Source organism: Notamacropus eugenii, chromosome 2 (assembly GCF_028372415.1).
Source record: "Notamacropus eugenii isolate mMacEug1 chromosome 2, mMacEug1.pri_v2, whole genome shotgun sequence".
NCBI classification, from domain to species: Eukaryota; Metazoa; Chordata; class Mammalia; order Diprotodontia; family Macropodidae; genus Notamacropus; species Notamacropus eugenii.
Genome location: NC_092873.1, coordinates 33,053,244 through 33,071,879, shown reverse-complemented (window position 1 = coordinate 33,071,879; position 18,636 = coordinate 33,053,244). Strand labels below are relative to the sequence as shown.

The following is an 18,636-nucleotide window of genomic DNA, read 5'->3' as shown; positions in this document are numbered from 1 at the left end:
ATATACAAACAATATGCCAACTAATTACTTCATATGTTTGCATTAGTGGTCCTCCATTTCTTGAATACTCTCCATTTCTTACTCTAACTTCTAGCTTCTTTGACTGTGCCTAAAGAGACTCAGCTCAAATTCCTTCCTTTTTTTTTTTACTTTCCTTAAATTTCATTCAATCATAGATTGTAAACCCAGGATAGAATTCAGATGCAGATGCATCCAGCATTGAATGACAATATATGTGAGAAAATACGTATAAATATATATACTTGTCTTGTGCTCCTTGGTTGGATTGTAAACTCCTTAAAGTCAGGGACTATGGTGCTTCTTGTCTTTGTACTTCCAATGCCTATCACAATGCTTTGCACATAATAGGTATTTAATAAATGCTTGTTGAATTTATTGGAAGTTAGACAACAGTCTTCTTGTTTCCACTCCAATCAGACACTGTAATGGATGCTTTTTGTGGTGTTAAGATTAATAACTTCACAAAATGTCAAAAGTGACTATGAGAATGCTAATCTTATTTAGATCTAAGATATATAGTTTGCAAAACTATATTGCTTTCTTTTTATTAAATTTATTTATTTTGTTTTCAACATTCTTTTCCACAAAATTTTGAGTTCCACATTTTCTCCCCATCTCTCCCCTCCACCCACCCCAAAATGACAAGCATTCTAATTACCCCTACCACCAATCTGCCCTCCCTTCTAACATCCTTCCTTTCCCTTATACCCATGTTCTCTTTTGTCCTGGAGGGCAAGATACATTTTCTATGCCCTACTACCTGTATTTCTTATTTCCCAGTTTTATACAAGAACAATACTCAACAGTTCTTCCTAATAAACAGTTCTAACTTCTCTTCCTTCCTCCCTCCTCACCCATCCCCATTAGGAAGGCAAGGAATTCAATATAGGATGTATATGTGTAGTTTTGCAAATGACTTCCATAATAGTCACGTTATGGAAGACTAACTATATTTCCCTCCATCCTCTCCTGCCCCTCATTTCTTCTGTTCTCTCTTTTGACCTTGTCCCTCCCCAAGAGTGGTGACTTCTAATTGCTCCCTTCTCCCATTGCCCTCCCTTCCAACATCTTTCCTACCCTACTTATCCCCTTCTTCCCCACTTTCCTGGATTGTAAGTTAGATTTTCATACCAAAATGAGTGTGCATTTTATTCCTTCCGTGAGTCAAATGTGATGAGAGTAAGCTTCACATTTTACCTCTCACCTCCCCCTTCTTTCCCTCCATTGAAAAGTCTTTTTCTTGCCTCTTTTATGAGAGATAGTTTGCCCAATGCTATTTCTCCCTTTCTCCTCCCAATATTTTTCTCTCACCCCTTAATTTCAGTTTTTAAGATATGATCTTTTCCTATTCAACTCATCCTGTACTCTGTCTCTCTGTCTCTGTCTCTGTCTCTGTCTGTCTGTCTGTCTGTCTGTCTCTCTCTCTCTCTCTCTCTATATATATATATATATGTATGTATGTATGTATGTATGTATGTATGTATGTATGTATGTGTGTGTGTGTATAATCCCACCAATTACCCAGATACTGAAAAAACTTTCAAGAGTTACAAATATTGTCTTTTCATGTAGGAATGTAAACAGTTCAACTTCAGTATATCCCTTATGATTTCTCTTTCTTATTTACTTTTTCATGCTTCTCTTGATTCTTGTGTTTGAATCTCAAATTTTCTTTTCAGCTCTGATCTTTTCATCAAGAATGCTTGAAAGTTCTCTCTTTCATTGAAAGACCATTTTTACCCCTGAAGTATTATACTCAGTTTTGCTGGGTAGGTGATTCTTGGTTTTATTCCTAGTTCCTTTGACTTCTGGAATATCATATTCTAAGCCATTCAGTCTCTTAATGTTGAAGCTGCTAGATCTTGTGTTATCCTGATTTGTCTTTCCACAGTACTCAAATTGTTTATTTCTAGGTGCTTGCAATATTTTCTCCTTGACCTGGGAACTCTGAAATTTGGCTACAATGTTCCTAGGAGTTACTCTTTTTGTATCTCTTTCAGGAGGTGATTGGTGGATTCTTTCAATATTTATTTTGCCCTCTCGGCAAATATTCTAGAGAGTATCAGGGCAGTTTTCCTTGATAATTTCATGAAAGATGATGTCTAAGCTCCTTTTTTGGTCATGGCTTTCCCATAATTTTTAAATTTTCTCTCCTGGATCTATTTTCCAGGTCAGTTGTTTATCCAATGAGATATTTCACATTATCTTCCATTTTTTTTCATTCTTTTGGTTGTGTTTTGTGATTTTTTTTGGTTTCTCATAAAGTCATTAGCCTCCATCTGTTCCATTCTAATGTATAAAGAACTATTTTCTTCAGTGAACTTTTGAACCTCTTTTTCCATTTGACTAATCCTGCTTTTTAAGCATTCTTCTCCTCATTGGCTTTTTGAACCTCTTTTGCCAGTTGAGTTAACCCATTTTTAAATGTGTTATTTTCTTCAGTATTTTTTTGGGTCTCCTTTAGCAAGTTGTTGACTCACTTTTCATGCTTTTCTTGCATCTCTCTCATTTCTCTTCCCAATTTTTCCTCCTTCTCTTACTTGATTTTCAAAATCCTTTTTGAGCTCTTCCATAACCTGAGACTGTTGAATATTTATTTTGGATGTTTGGGATACAGAAGCCTTGACTTCTTTGTCTTTGCCTGATGGTAAGCATTGTTTTTCCTCTTCTGTAAGGATGGCAGAAAATATCTGTTCACCGAGAAAGTAACCTTCTATAATCTTATATTTTTTTCCCCATTTCTTGGGTATTTTCCCAACCAGTTACTTGAGTTTTGGGTCCTTTATCAAGAGTAGAGTATACTCTGGAGATCTATTAGATCTCAGTTCTTCCAAGGTGGCACAGTCAAGCATATACACTGGTTTGGGGGAAACCAGAAGCTTTTGTGACCAGAATCTGCAAATAGTAGTGTTTTCTCTCCACAGCCACCAAACCTCCAGTTCCACCAAGCCAGCACTGGGGGCTGAGATTCAGATAAGCTGCTTAATTCACTCTGGGGCTTTTGACAGGGACAGTGCCACCATTCAGTGTGAGAAAAAGATCAGCTGCTCAAATCCCACAGGAGCATTAGATGGGGGCAGGGCTGCTACACAGGGCTGAGGTAACAATCAACTGCTCAGTGCCCTCAGGGATTTTACAGTCCAACAAAGGATGCAGGATACTGTGGGAGCCACCCAATGTGTCCCTTGCCACTGCTGCCTGAGTCTGGAGCTATGGGACAACCCTGCTGTCTTCTCAGCCAGCTGAAAAAACCCTCTCACTGACCTGTGGGTTGAGGGTTCTGCAAACCACAGCTACTACTGCTGGGGATTCTGCTCCTGAGGTCTACTCTAGTCCTCCTCCCAGCGCCATGCCCAGTGGTCAAGCCTGGGCTGGGCTCCACTCAGCATCCACTCCATTGTTCTGTGGCTTCTGCTGCTTTAGAATTTGTTGAGAGTTTTCCTTCACAGATATTTTATGGGCTGTGGGGGAAGAGCTGGTGTATGTGCGTCTTTCTACTCCACCATCTTGGCTCTGTCTCCTTCTATTTTTTTTTAAAGTCTCAATCCCTACCTCTTTTGGTTTTTGCCTTGCATGTACATTCTTTGCAATTGCCACCTAAAGCAGTGTGCACACAGTAGGCATTTAATAAATATTTGATGAATGAATCAATGAGTGATTCACATATTCAGACTTAAAAAATGAAAAGGCATTTTAACTTATGTGTATTATCAATTCTGTTTGAATACTTTATAATGCTATGGTCCTGGTCCATAGTTATTATAGAGTCCTTATTCATGTAAAATAGTTTCTTCTGAAGATTAATTTCATTTCTTTTTTAGAATCAGAGTTATCACAGTATTTGTCCAGTAAAGGACTGCAGTCTAGTTGACAGACATGGCAGGGAGATGTGGTTATAGGAGGAGTTAATTGGCCTGAATTCAAGAAGGTCACACTATTGTCAATAAGCTAGAAGTCTTTAGTCTGAACCCCTGGGACGACAGTTTCCAGTGGTCTCTTCACATCCCCAACCTCATTTCCCACATCATTCCCACTAACATTTCCTTTCTGAGTGGCCAAGGATTTCCTTGAAATATGTAGGAAGGGAAAGATGTTTTTCCTTCCCCCACCAACCTCAAGGCCTGGTGTTGAAATCAGACAAATGTATATAGAATTTTACTATTCCAGTTTTCAGAAATATTTTTCCATTGTTGGCAAAAGTAAGTGCTATTTATTCTTCCTTTTTCTTTCTGGTAAGGAATCTGTCGTGCTATGAAATAAAACTAATGTTTTTATTTTTGAATATATTTCACCTGACGATTTTGATAATTAAAAGTATTTGCCCTTGGCACAAATGCCTGGTACAGAGTATGTGCTTAATAAATTCTGATGGACTAATTGACTGATGATGTGTGTGACTTCCTATGATTTCCAAATTTAAATAAAGGAAAGTATGAATAGCCTAAATTTCTGTGTGTATGTATGTATGTATGTGTGCGTGTATATGTGTGTATGTATGTTGGCAGTGGTGGTGAGCACCATCTACATTTGATCAGTTAAGTCTTTGACCTTGAAGGAATAGGAGAATTAAGATGCACATGCACACACATATGAAGATGCTAACCAATGACTAAACGCTAAAATACAAATACATGGCAATAGTATAATAAAGATTGAGATCTAAATTGAAAGTCGTTGTTCCATCATTTCAGTCATGTCAGACTCTTTGTGACCCCATTTGGTATTTTCTTGGCAAAGATACTGGAGTGGTTTGCTATTTCTTTCTCCAACTCATTTTACAGATGAGAAACTGAGGCAGGCAGGATTTAGTGACTTGTCTAGGGTCACATGACTAGTGTCTGAGATCAGATTTGAAATCAGAAAGAGAGGTCTTCCTGACTACAGGCTTGGCAGTCTGTCCACTGTGCCACCTAACTGCTAAACTAAAGAACCATTCTCTAAACCACAGACACATTTGTCAAATAAAACTCTCCTAGAGCAGGAAGATTTCGTCTCTTATGGATCTTCATGGTCCATTGGAATTTAATTTTTTGAAGTAGTTTCTGGAAAGCAATTTCCCTAGTTTTAAATGGCAATAAAAGTGTGTGTGCATTTGTGTATAGTGCTTAAACGTAGTGAAATATAGAGTAACAACTGATCACAAGAATGTCTTTGGGCTTTTTGACATTCAGGGAGTAGATATACAAATAAGTATAGATAGAAGATGAAAACGCAGTTAAAATGTCGAAAGCTGTCTTATAATCCAGAAGTATGCATGTGTCTTAAAGGTACCACATCAGAATTTTAGATGTAGATCAAGATGGAATTTCAGAGATTATTTAATACAACTTTCTCATTTTATAGATGAGAAAACTGAGTCCCAGAGAGGTTAATGACTTGCCCAAGGTCACACAGGTAGTGTCAGAGATAGGATTTGAACTTGTTTTCTCTGATATTACAGCCAGTGCTGTTTCTACTGTTCCATCCTGTCTCTCTAATTAGAGATGTTAGTAAAAGTATATGTGGATCCAACGAGAACATATGTTTTACCAGATTTTCTAAACAATAACTTTTTAACAAAGTTAATTTTTGTTCATTTGGGTCTACCCTGAATTGAGAGCAGGGTCTCATATGCTTCATGAGCTTTGTTGTTGTTAGTTCGTTTTTCAGTCATGTTTGACTCTTTGTGACCCGATTTGGGATTTTCTTGACAAAGATACTGGAGTGCTTTGTTATTTTTTTCTCCACCTCGTTATATAGATGAGGAAATTGAGGAAAACAGGGTTAAGTGACTTGTTCAGGATCACATAACTGGTATCTGAAGCCAGATTTGAACTCAGGAAGATGAGTCTTCCTAACTTAAGTCCTGAGGCTCTATCTACTGCGCTACCTAGCTGCATTTTGTTAGGTGGAAGTATGTTTCAGTACTCCCCATACTGGTCATGAATTTTTTTAAAAGGTAAGTATGGGTACTGGAAGGGAGCCAAAGCTTTTTTCCTTTCTTTTTTGGATATGATCTACTGAGAAAAACTCTGTGTGCTTATCAATGATTTGTAGGTCAAGAGTACAACTTCCTGAAGATGGAGCCTGGAGAAGTGAACTCCCTTGGGGAATCATATGATTTTGACAGTATTATGCACTATGCCAGGAACACATTCTCAAGGTTGGAGTCTCAGGTTATAACTTTTGAATTTTAATTCTATTCCCCTGTGTGATTGCTTCAGAACCTTTGTTTTGATGTTAGGAAATAGAAGAACATCCTTCAAATGCTACTGCCTTGTAAGAGAAATAAATCAGAAGAATATTTTTATTAATACTGTACAATTATATGAAATTTTTCCAGATTTGGCTTTAACATATTTTTTTAAGATTCCACATTTGGTGGGATTAACTTCAATTTTTATTTTTAATGAGTTTAATTCAGTTAAAGTATTTTATTTGGATTTATTATTATGACACATTTAATTATGCAAACTTTAATAAATCAAGGAGTAAATTGAGAATTCTTCCAAATCAGCATTACAGTAAAATAAAAATATACCAGTCAAAATGGATCTGTGGGTACTGCATTTGAAAATGTTCGTTCCCCTCTTCAGACTGATTTGTGTCTTGTATTATCTGTTCTTTTCTGTTGCTCGTATTTTCTACATCACATTACAATACTGATATATTTGAATTAATAATACAAGATGATAGAATGATGAAAGCTCTCACTGCAAATAATATGAAATTATATTTTGTCAATTTCCATCAAGAGACAGTAGATACCTAGCTTCAGAGTCAAGAAAACTTGGATTCAAATCCTGATTCTGACTTATGATATTACTCTGGGTGAAAACTTAACCTCTTAATGTACCAGTCAGCTCTCTAAGACATACATTGCAAAATAGTTGAATATGTACATTGGCACATAGGATTTCCTCAACATGAGTTCCCTATAATGATGAAATTTCTGGTCTAACCCCCCAAAACAAACTAACAAATCAGACCATTCTTACAGTTAAATTATTGACTTCTCCTTTAAGGATCCTAGGTTGATAATCTAGACCTAGACAAAACCTTAGAAATCATATAGTTCAATTCTTTTTATATATGAAGAAGCTGAGGCCCAGAAGTGTTAAGTGATTTGCCCCAAATCAGAAAGGTAGTAAGTCATAGATATGAAATCTGAACTAGAGCCCTCTGATTCTAAATCCAGTTCTCTACCACTATCACAAAGAATAAGCACTGGTTTTCTAGACCATGTTCTAGTTTTGAAAAACTGTTCTCAGTTTTTCAAACTTCGGGTTATACTCAAGAACTCACCACCAAATATTAAAGATTGGCTTCCCATGTGTGTGTTTCTGTGCCCTGAGCTTGCTTTTATTCTGTCTGCCAGCATTTTTGACATTTATTCATTAATATTTCCACCAACAGGCAAGGGAAGTGAAAGGAAGTGGTATCCATTAATGATTTTTTTCTTTTTCCAAGTCGTAGTGGAAGGTTTACTGGAGGAGATTTGGAGACTGTAATTTTACAAATGGAGATTGGGTTCCTAAGCTAGTCAGGAAAGGCTTTTTAAACCCTTATGTGACTGAACAATCACACCTGTAGAACTAACCTGAATTTTGTTTTCTGGAAATAGAAGGTTACTGTCATGAGAAGGAAGGAAAATATTTCCTCCTCCTTTTCTAGGCAATGGAGAAAGGAATCAAAACAGGAATCCAATTCTTTGTGAGAATCTTTCTTCTGAGTTAGCTCAGCCACGATGAAATCCACTTCATCATTTGATTTCAGATGCTGGGCTTTATCAGAAGTATACAAAATGGCAGCATTCTCAAATTCCACTTTCATTTTAGAATGAGATGTCAGAAAAATTTTTTGAGACTGCTTTTTTTCTCTATATAAAACGAGAAGTAAAAACAGTGTTTTTCAGTAGCTTACAGACATCCTAAGATCCCCATTAATTCTGACTTCACTAATAGAGAATGTGTGATGATTGGATTAGCTTCCTGGTTAATGTTAGGGCTTATTACAAAACTGCAGTGCATTTCAACTACTTTTTAAATTTTTTTCAGCATAGCTTACCCTTTGACACTTGACATACACACACACATATACACATATTGACAAATTAACCTTTCCCTATTTTCTCCACATATACCCCATTAATCCAAATTAACCTGTGCTGAGACCCCTGCCATTCCTTTCCTTCTGTTACTACCAGAATTATTTGGATTCCTACCTCACTTTCTCAGTATTCCCCTTTTTGTGGAGCACATACTATAAGTGAACTCCATCTGGAAGTGAGACCTACTTCTCTTTCCTTTACTTATCCTTTGGAATCATCTCTCCAATGCATACAAAAAGATTGTTACTAGATGTTCCAGAGCTTGAACCTTGAACCCCACCTTGAAGGGTTATATATCTTGCTATGTAACAGGAGCCAACTATGAGAGAAAGTACTACAAAATCTCCAGTCAGTCATCCATGAATCACAGTCCAGTTGAAATTGCTCAATAAAACTTCAGTTAAAAATATAGTTTCTGTACTTCAGACATTTTAATGAGTTTGAAAAATGAATGTTCTGTCATTAGTTTGAACTCAAGAAGTCTAATTGACTTTTATGGTGTCAAGTATCCTTTATGTAACCCAACATTTAACTTTAATCTGTTTGTAAAATTTATTTTTGCCCAAAGAATTTTCTCTTCCTGCATATCATTTCCCAATTCATTGCCACTTTCAGAATTATAAGTGTTTAGCATAGAACATGAAGTAAAACTATTACTATTACTGTATTTTATCCAGGTCATAAGATAGAAATGAGTAGAGAGAATAGTAGTGATTTAAAGTACATCTTACAGGTACATTGATAATAATAAGTCCTTGGTTGGAGTGGTACTGTAAGGTGTGATGTTGGTATGGGGTCGCTGGGATGAACTTAAATGTTAAGGATAAACATCTAAGGAATTATGTAGGGATAAACCTAGCAACTCCAAAGTTCTCCTCCTTTCTAGAGGGAATATAAACCCTAGAGCTGATACCTGATATAAGTCAACAATTAGACACACAGTCAGGTCTGACTTTCCTCACATTGATTTTGTGAGGTATTTGGACCTACTTTTTAATTTATTTTGGTAATTTTAAGTGGAAAAATGACTTAGAATTTTATGAGGGAAATTGTACTTTATTAAGAAAGCTTCATAATGTTATAATGCTCATTTCTACTTAAACTTCCCTTGGGTTCTGATGTCTGTTTGACATATCAAGACAAAAGGCATCATTTACACAATGTGGGAATATGATGTATCACAGTAAATATTTTCCCGTTTGTTTTAAATTTCAGAAGAAAATTTAAGTACCATCATTGACTTTACAAGAAATAGAAATGTCGAGCTCTTTTTCGTTAACCCCAAAACAAACATTTTCTTTTTCTTTCTTTCTTTGTTTCTTTTTCTTTCTTTGTTTCTTTCTTTGTTTCTTTCTTTGTTTCTTTCTTTGTTTCTTTCTTTCTTTGTTTCTTTGTTTCTTTCTTTCTCTTTCTTTCTGTCTTTCTGTCTCTCTCTCTCTCTCTTTCTCTCTCTCTCTCTCTCTCTCTCTCTCTCTCTCTCTCTCTCTCTCTCTCTCTCTCTCTCTCTCTCTCTCCCTCTCTCTCTTTCTCTCTCTCTCTCCACACAATTGTTAGAAATTTTGTGCAACTCTGGAAACTTCTCTCTTCAATTCACTCAGTGTTGTAAAACATAGCTATGTTATTTGTAAAGACAAAGATAAGAAGTTTATTTTGATGACTAAAAACTGATAGAATTGTATGGCTCTCTTTTAATTTTTTTTTTCAGGGGGATGTTTCTAGATACCATTCTTCCTTCCCGTGATGACAATGGTATACGTCCTGCAATTGGCCAACGTACACGCTTGAGCAAAGGAGATATTGCACAGGCAAGAAAGCTGTATAGATGTCCAGGTATTATGCCATATAAACACACCAGTAAAACTGTGCTTGTCTGTAATATTCCACAGTAATAGCAAATCAATTACTACTCACTTTCCAAGCTGGAAAATGACACACATAGTTCAAAGTGTATAAGCATAAAATAGGGGAGGAGAGAATTCTGGAACACATATAATTTGAAATAAAAGCCAAAGGTTAAAAATCAAATTCCTAATACAGCTAGATTTGGGGTTTCCTTTGTTTAGAGAAGAGAGAAAGAATATGAGCATTCTCCTTTTATTCCTTCTTTTTCTTATGGAATTACATATTGTGTAATTGCATATTTCAGACACTGATCTATACTGATTTCTATAAACACAAGGCATTTTGTACATTCCTCAAAAAAGAGAGATCTTTGTTGGCTTGACAAAATGCTATTATGTCCTGTGTGAGATTATTGTGAATGGACTACATGTAATAAAAGAAGAATATGCCTTTGCTTAGAGAACAAAACATCACATTTACTTGTTCTTAGGTTTTGGCTCATTTTGCCTCTAATAGACCTTCTGAAAGACTGAATAAGTGCCTCAAATAGTAACAAAGAAGGATGTGAATAGGGATTTAGTTATGGCCAATATCCTCCTAATAATAAAAATAATGTGAATATCAATTTGAAATAAGACAAGAGGATAAATACTGTTAAAATAACTTTTAATTTTATGTTTTAGTTATCTTGAAATTTGCTTTTTATCTAATATATAGCTCCAAAATGCCCTTACTCTCAGTAAGTTTCAATTGGCTGCTAGAGTTAGTCAAGGAAACTTTCTTAATCACGTTACACTAAATGGCATTTTTAATTTTAATATTTTCTTTCATTGCATGAATCTTGAAGAAAAGAAATTTCACTCACGTTCTAAAATGTAGTAAATGGTATGTAATCAGGACATTAGAATGTGGTCCATTTTTTCATATTCTCTTTGTTTGCCTGTCATCTGTCATACTGAAAGGATTAATCAGCAAATAATTGATTTTCTTTCACAGAAAAAAAATATGGTAAACTGACTGACATAAACTGACTGGCCTGAATATGATGCTTAATATGTTAAGTTTAGCCAACATAACATGTGTTGGTTATGAAGTAGTACAGGGAATTAAGTCACAAAAGGATCTCATGCTACTATATTTAGAACATAATGGGAATTATTGTAATTTTAATCAGTTTGTAGAAAGGGCTACAAAATTAAGAAAAAATAGCCATTTGCTATGTTAGTTCTTATATAAAATCAGAATGTTTTTAGACAGCTTCCTCTTTCGATGGGCATTTCTCAGAAATGCACTTCAGTACTATTGACAAATAGGCCAATAGCACAAAGAAATTCTATATTACGGGAATAAAAATACATCTTTTTAAGGAATTCTTTTATTCTAAAACTATACAAAAAAAGGATTGACTCTTTTGCCTAATTACAGTTAGTATTTGCTCAATTTAGCCTTCTATTTTTGAATTAGACATATAATTTAAAATTATATGCTATTGTAATGTACCTATATACTTTTTATTACTCTAGTCACACGTAGTTTAATTCAACTTCCTGAAGGCAAGATATTCGGAATTAGTCAAGTAAGAGCTTAGGTGTGGTGCAGAGATAGTATAACTGTGCAGCATCTGATTTCATGCCTGAATAAACTGAAAATGTAGAGTACTTTAGGAAACCAAGTACATAAGTAATTGTAATTAAGAAAATGGATATCACGTAAGACAACTGATTTTTATCTGTTGAAGTGCATTTTATGCACTGAAAAGAGGCCAGCTGACACATTTCCACATTGATTTGCCAGATACATATTAAACTCAGCAGGAATCAATAATGTCACCCTAAGCAGACCTATGGCACTGTAATTTCCTTTACAGTGCAAAAAGCCATGAAGTCATGACTTGTTAGTACATAACTAATTTGTTTTTTTTTTTTACTTTAGTTTACAAAGGGTATATTTTTGTAAAACAAAGAGAGGGAATATTTATCTAAGATACCAAGTGATGACAATATAATATCATTAACTCAAATTCACTCACTTGGAATGATTTTAATTCAACTTTTACCATTGTGATATCTGGAAAGATTGTTAAAAATCAGTGTTATGAAAAAGATTTTGGTAAAGTTATATTGTTATTTGAATGAAATTTTTAAAAAATCAATTAATAAATGTTTATTAAGTGCTTATTTTGTGTAAGTGAACTAAATGATTTAGAAACTATTTTAATACAAACATTTGATATTTGAATTTAATTCATTCTATATTCTTTATGAAGGATATAGATGCTATAAATATTAAACCCATTTCAAGAAGGTGGTTAATTGGTTTTCTTATATATGTGTATATGTGACATGTACATATATATATACCACATATATGTATACGCATGTATTTGTGCATTGTGTACTTTGTATATATGTGAGTATATGTATGTATATGTGTATATGCATACACACATACATTTGGGGATGTATATACATGTGTATATAGATATATGTGTATGTATACATGCACACATATGTACACATGGATGCATGCATACATATATTAAAATTACAGTCCTTTAAAATGCTCTTATGATTCAAGGTTTTTGCTAATTCATACTACACTTCCTTTTAAATATTATAGCTCATTGCAAATAATCATTTTTGTAAATAATTGACACTGTCTCTGCATCCTCATTTTTGCTTTACAAATATGGATTTTAAAAAAAGGTTGGATGTACATTTTATGTCTATATTCTTTTGAAATAACAGGTTAGTTAAAAATAAGTTTGTTTTGATTGGTGCTATGGGGAAACAGCAACACAGTATACCTGTAGGAAACACGTTTTATTCCATAGTAGTAGATTTTTCTTTATATTTATTAGGAAATGGCTAAGACTCGTTGATTCTGGCTTGCCTTTTTAAAGTTACCTTTAGAAATTTTTTAGAATTTTCTTTAGAAGTCTTTTGAAGATTCTTATCAAAAGAGGTTAGAGTATTACTATGTTTAATTATTCAATAAATATTTGTTAGAAGCAGCTAAATAGTATTGTGGATACTGGACCTAGAGTCAGAAAGACTAAGGTTTAAATTTTGCTACCAGAATATACTAGCTGTTAGACCTTGGAGAAGTCACCTATTTTCTCTCATCTGCAGGTTCCTTATCTGTGAAATGGTTATCATAATAATAATGCATACCTCACAGGATTGTTTCTGTGGTTAAATGAATTAAACTATAAAATACTTTGAAGATCTTAAAATATTTTATAAATGCCATAGTTTAACAATATTATAATAAAGAATATTATTATAATTGACCTCTATTACTGCTCTTGCAGGCAGTTAGATTACACAGTGGATAGAATACTGGACCTGGAGTCAGTAAGACTTTAGTTCAAACTTGACCTCAGATACTTACTGGCTGCATGACCCTGGATAAGTCACATGACTCTATTTGCCTCAGCTTCCTCATCTGTAAAATGAACTGGAGTAAGAAATGGCAAACCATTCTAGTATCTTTGTCAAGAAAATCCTGAATGGGGTCACAAAGAGTCAGATACAACTGAAACGACTGAAGAACAACAAAAAAGAGCACTACTATTATTAAATATTTTTTAATAATTTATTTGTATATTTTATTTTGTATATTTTAGGGGGATTGTTACTCATTTTCTTTAGTGAAAATATGAAGCACAAATTATTTAGAAACCAAAAACTCATCGTACTCTTTGGTTCAGATAGTCATTGTGATAGTCTATACAAATTGGTTAGAAAATATTCCCTTGGTATCTATCTAGAAAGATATTTCAGGTCTCTAAAGGTTTATAGCAATCACATTTAATCCTTTTATTATTTTGGGAATGAATATGAAGGACCTGGATGCCTGCCAAGTGAATTCAAAGGAAGCCTGTGTCCATCTAATCCTTTACTCTCTTGATAAAATCATATGGTCATTTTCCCTAAAAATGGATGATGAATTACTTTTCTATTGTGTGGCATCAACACAGCTGAAAAAAATACAAAATAGGCTAAAATAAAGAAGGGGTGGCAACCAAGGCCAGGTGTGAAATTGGAAAAGTAGTTCTCATATATTATACTATTGTGCAATCTACCAATTATTCATCTGTATAAAGAATAAAGATAAAAGACTGAATGTACTTTGTGTTACTAAAATAAACTTTAATGTGCATTGACATAATCCTCCATTTTTAGAAACATTTACAATTGTTCTCTTATGTTTATCATGCACGTACTATTTATGAAAACCTTTGCTAGGTGCTAAAGGAAGACAAATATTAACAAGATAATAGTTTCTGCCTCCATAAAGCCTATATACTGTCAATGGGAATAAGATGCAGAAATAACTGTAGGAATATCTCTAATGTCAAAAAGAACAGTATAGGGGCGGAGCCAAGATGGCGTAGTAGAAAGACGCACATACACATAGCTCCGAACCCACAACCCATAGAACAACTACAAAGAAGTAACTAAAGGCGAATTCTGCACCCAGAGGCCACAGAACATTGGAGCGAGGGAGATTTCTGTTCCGGAGAGACCTGCAAACCTCTCGTAAAAGGTCCCGCGTGCTGCGGACTGGGCGCCGGGACTGGGAGCTGAGTACAGCCCTGCCGTGGCCACGGCACCAAGAGGAACAGATCCGAGCGGGCTTCAGGGACGGGATCTCCAGCGGCCGCACAAGTACCTCCACCCACAGGTGACGGGGGTCTGTGAGAGAGTCCCTTTGGCGGGTCGAGGGGGGAGTGGGGTGCCCCCATGGCTCGGGCCCCCTCGGGAGACAGAAGCTGAGGGGCAGCGGCAGACCAGGGCTCTCCAAGCAGGCAGGAGCCTGGATCCATTGTTGAAGGTCTGTGCATAAACTCCCTGAGGGAACTGAGCCTGAGAGGCAGCCCTGCCCTCACCTGAGCATCTGAATTTAATCTCACACTGAATAGCAGCCCTGCCCCCGCCCAAAGCCCTGAGGCTGGAAGCAGCATTTGAATCTCAGACCCCAAACACTGGCTGGGAGGATCAGGAGGTGAGGTGGGTGTGAGGAAAATATTCAGAGGTCAAGTCACTGGCTGGGAAAATGCCCAGAAAAGGGAAAAGAAATAAGACTGTAGAAGGTTACTTTCTTGGTGAACAGGCATTTCCTCCCTTCCTTTCTGATGAGGAAGAACAATGCTTACCATCAGGCAAAGACACAGAAATCAAGGCTTCTGTGTCCCAGCCCACTCAATGGGCACAGGCCATGGAAGAGCTCAAAAAGAATTTTGAAAATCAAGTTAGAGAGGTGGAGGAAAAGCTGGGAAGAGAAATGAGAGACATGAAGTCAAAGCATGAACAGCAAATCAGCTCCCTGCTAAAGGAGACCCAAAAAAATGTTGAAGAAAATAACACCTTGAAAACTAGCCTAACTCAATTGGCAAAAGAGGTTCAAAAAGCCAATGAGGAGAAGAATGCTTTCAAAAGCAGAATTAGCCAAATGGAAAAGGAGATTCAAAAGCTCACTGAAGAAAATAGTTCTTTCAAAATTAGAATGGAACAGATGGAGGCTAATGACTTTATGAGAAACCAAGAAATCACAAAACAAAACCAAAAGAATGAAAAAATGGAAGATAATGTGAAATATCTCATTGGAAAAACAACTGACCTGGAAAATAGAGCCAGGAGAGACAATTTAAAAATTATGGGACTACCTGAAAGCCATGATCAGAAAAAGAGCCTAGACATCATCTTTCATGAAATTATCAAGGAAAACTGCCCTGAGATTCTAGAACCAGAGGGCAAAATAAATATTCAAGGAATCCACAGAACACCGCATGAAAGAGATCCAAAAAGAGAAACTCCTAGGAACATTGTGGCCAAATTCCAGAGTTCCCAGGTCAAGGAGAAAATATTGCAAGCAGCTAGAAAGAAACAATTCAAGTATTGTGGAAATACAATCAGGATAACACAAGATCTAGCAGCTTCTACATTAAGGGATCGAAGGGCATGGAATAGGATATTCCAGAAGTCAAAGGAACTAGGACTAAATCCAAGAATCACCTACCCAGCAAAACTGAGTATAATACTTCAGGGGAAAAATTGGTCTTTCAATGAAATAGAGGATTTTCAAGCATTCTTGATGAAAAGACCAGAGCTGAAAAGAAAATTTGACTTCCAAACACAAGAATGAAGAGAACCATGAAAAGGTGAACAGCAAAGAGAAGTCATAAGGGACTTACTAAAGTTGAACTGTTTACATTCCTACATGGAAAGACAATATTTGTAACTCTTGAAACATTTCAGTATCTGGGTACTGGGTGGGATTACACACACACACATGCACACACGCACACACACATAGAGACAGAGTGCACAGAGTGAATTGAAGAGGATGGGATCATATCTTAAAAAAAAATGAAATCAAGCAGTGAGAGAGAAATATATTGGGAGGAGAAAGGGAGAATTGAATGGGGCAAATTATCTCTCATAAAAGAGGCAAGCAAAAGACTCATTAGTGGAGGGATAAAGAGGGGAGGTGAGAGAAAAACATGAAGTCTACTCTCATCACATTCCACTAAAGGAAAGAATAAAATGCCTACTCATTTTGGTATGAAAACCTATCTTACAATACAGGAAAGTGGAGGATAAGGGGATAAGCAGAGTGGGGGGGGATGATAGAAGGGAGGGCATGGGGAGGAGAGTGCAATTTGAGGTCAACACTCATGGGGAGCGATAGGATCAAAAGAGAATAGAAGTAATGGGGGACAGGATAGGATGGAGGGAAATATAGTTAGTCCTATACAACACAACTATTATGGAAGTCATTTGCAAAACTACACAGATTTGGCCTATATTGAATTGCTTGCCTTCCAAAGGGAAGGGGTGGAGAGGGAGGGAGCTAAAGAAGTTGGAATTCAAAGTGTTAGGATCAACTGTAATGTTCTTACCACTAGGAAATAAGAAATACAGGTAAAGGGGTATAGAAAGCTATCTGGCCCTACAGGACAAAAGAGAAGACAGAGACAAGGGCAGAGAGGGATGATAGAAGAGAGAGCAGATTGGTCATAGGGGCAATTAGAATGCTTGGCGTTTGGGGGGGGAGGGGAGAAAAGGGGAAAAATTTTGTAACCCAAAATTTTGTGAAAATGAATGTTAAAAGCTAAATTAAAAAAAAAAAAGAACAGTATAAACTTGTAGGAGAGGATAAGTAAAATGACCCTAAATATTCAAGGAAGGAAAGATCACAACCCATTGGGTACTTTCTCATGAAATTTTAGTTGAATCCTGACTAGCTTCAGTAAGCAGAAATATCTGTAAGACACAGCTAGTAAAGCAGGGAACTAGAGTTACACCTCTAGTTGTAGGGTTCTCTACTTAACCCTATGCAGATCAATGAGGAAATATGAAAGAACTATCTGAGAATATAGAAGTCAAGACACTTGCCTGTCTTGAGCGTTGCCTAGTTGGATGAATGATAAGACTGAGTTCAGGTTTTTTGTTGTTGTTATTGTTTAGATGGAGGCTGTAAATGAACTATAATGCAAGAAAATAAAGCCAATTCCCTTAGACTTGTTATTTTTCTCTGTAATTTGATGATGACTTAAGTATCTGAGAGGTCATTTCCTACTTCTTTCCTCAGCCTTTTCTCTGTATAATCATGCAGTCTGAACCTCATGTCATTTATTCTTTTCAGAGCAACATGCATCAATATTTTAATCTTCTAATTATGTGCTTATCTTGTGTATGCTTTGATAGTAATAGGTTGTGTTATTAATGACATGATAAATGAGGTCTTGAGTCCAAGGGGGCAGATGAACAGGGAAAATAAGTATTAGTGTTATCTTACAGTTTAAATAGACGTGTTCTATGTATCAGGATAACACATCAACAAAATCAGTTCAACAAATATTTATGATCAAATAATTAAACGATGCAAATCTTTATCCTCCTACTGAATGCCTTTAGGTAAGTCAAATTGCTGATGGATCAGAATTATTAAGAGTGGTGTAGTGCTGGACATGAAGTCAGGAAGACCTGAGTTCAAATCTAGCCTTAGATGTCTGCCAGGTGTGTGATCCTAAAAAAAATCACTGGATCTCTGTCTTCCTTACATTTAATCATCTGTAAAACTGTGATCATAGCATCACCTACTGTGCTGTTGTGTAGTTATATAACTACAAGGTTGTAGTGAGGATCAGATGAAACAATATTTGTAACGCGCTTACCACAGCGCCAGGTACATAGTAAACTCTTAAGTCCCTTCCTTCCTTCCTTCCTTCCTTCCTTCCTTCCTTCCTTCCTTCCTTCCTTCCTTCCTTCCTTCCTTCCTTCCTTCCTTCCTTCCTTCCTTCCTTTCTCACATTAGCCAATATTAATAGGAATCAGAACGTCATTCAGAAAAAATGTTTATTCTCAAAGTTTTTTTGAAAAAGCATTGGGTAAAAAGGCATTTGATGACATTCTTTATTTGTGCTTTGGGGAGACAAATGTAAAAAAATGTCCTTATGCCAAAGGAAAGAGACTATTCTCTCTAGCCCTGGGTATACTGCCATTTGTTTTCATTGCTTCATTCTTTTACTGGATAAAACAGCCCTAGATGTAGTACAGGGCTAAAAGAAGATGCAGTCGCTGCAACATTATGGTAGTTCCTGTAGCCAGTGGAGAAATCCTGTGCTCATTTTCAGTCCTAAAGGGTCTTCTATTGGTCTACCATCTTGGACTTGA

At 36.0% G+C, this 18,636-nt stretch overlaps 1 protein-coding gene across 4 annotated transcripts in view; it reads left to right on the top strand.

Moving 5' to 3' along the window:
• The window catches only part of TLL1 (tolloid like 1), a 410,556-nt gene that overhangs the window by 245,935 nt on the left and 145,985 nt on the right, over positions 1-18,636 (top strand). For all 4 annotated transcript variants that reach the window (XR_011973863.1, XM_072639726.1, XM_072639725.1 and 1 more), the window contains exons 7-8: positions 6,058-6,163; positions 9,816-9,940. Coding sequence is in view for 3 of the 4 variants with exons in the window: in XM_072639726.1 (XP_072495827.1) it covers positions 6,058-6,163; positions 9,816-9,940 (231 nt within the window). In the remaining variant the exon portion in view is untranslated. The remainder of the gene's footprint in view (positions 1-6,057; positions 6,164-9,815; positions 9,941-18,636) is intronic.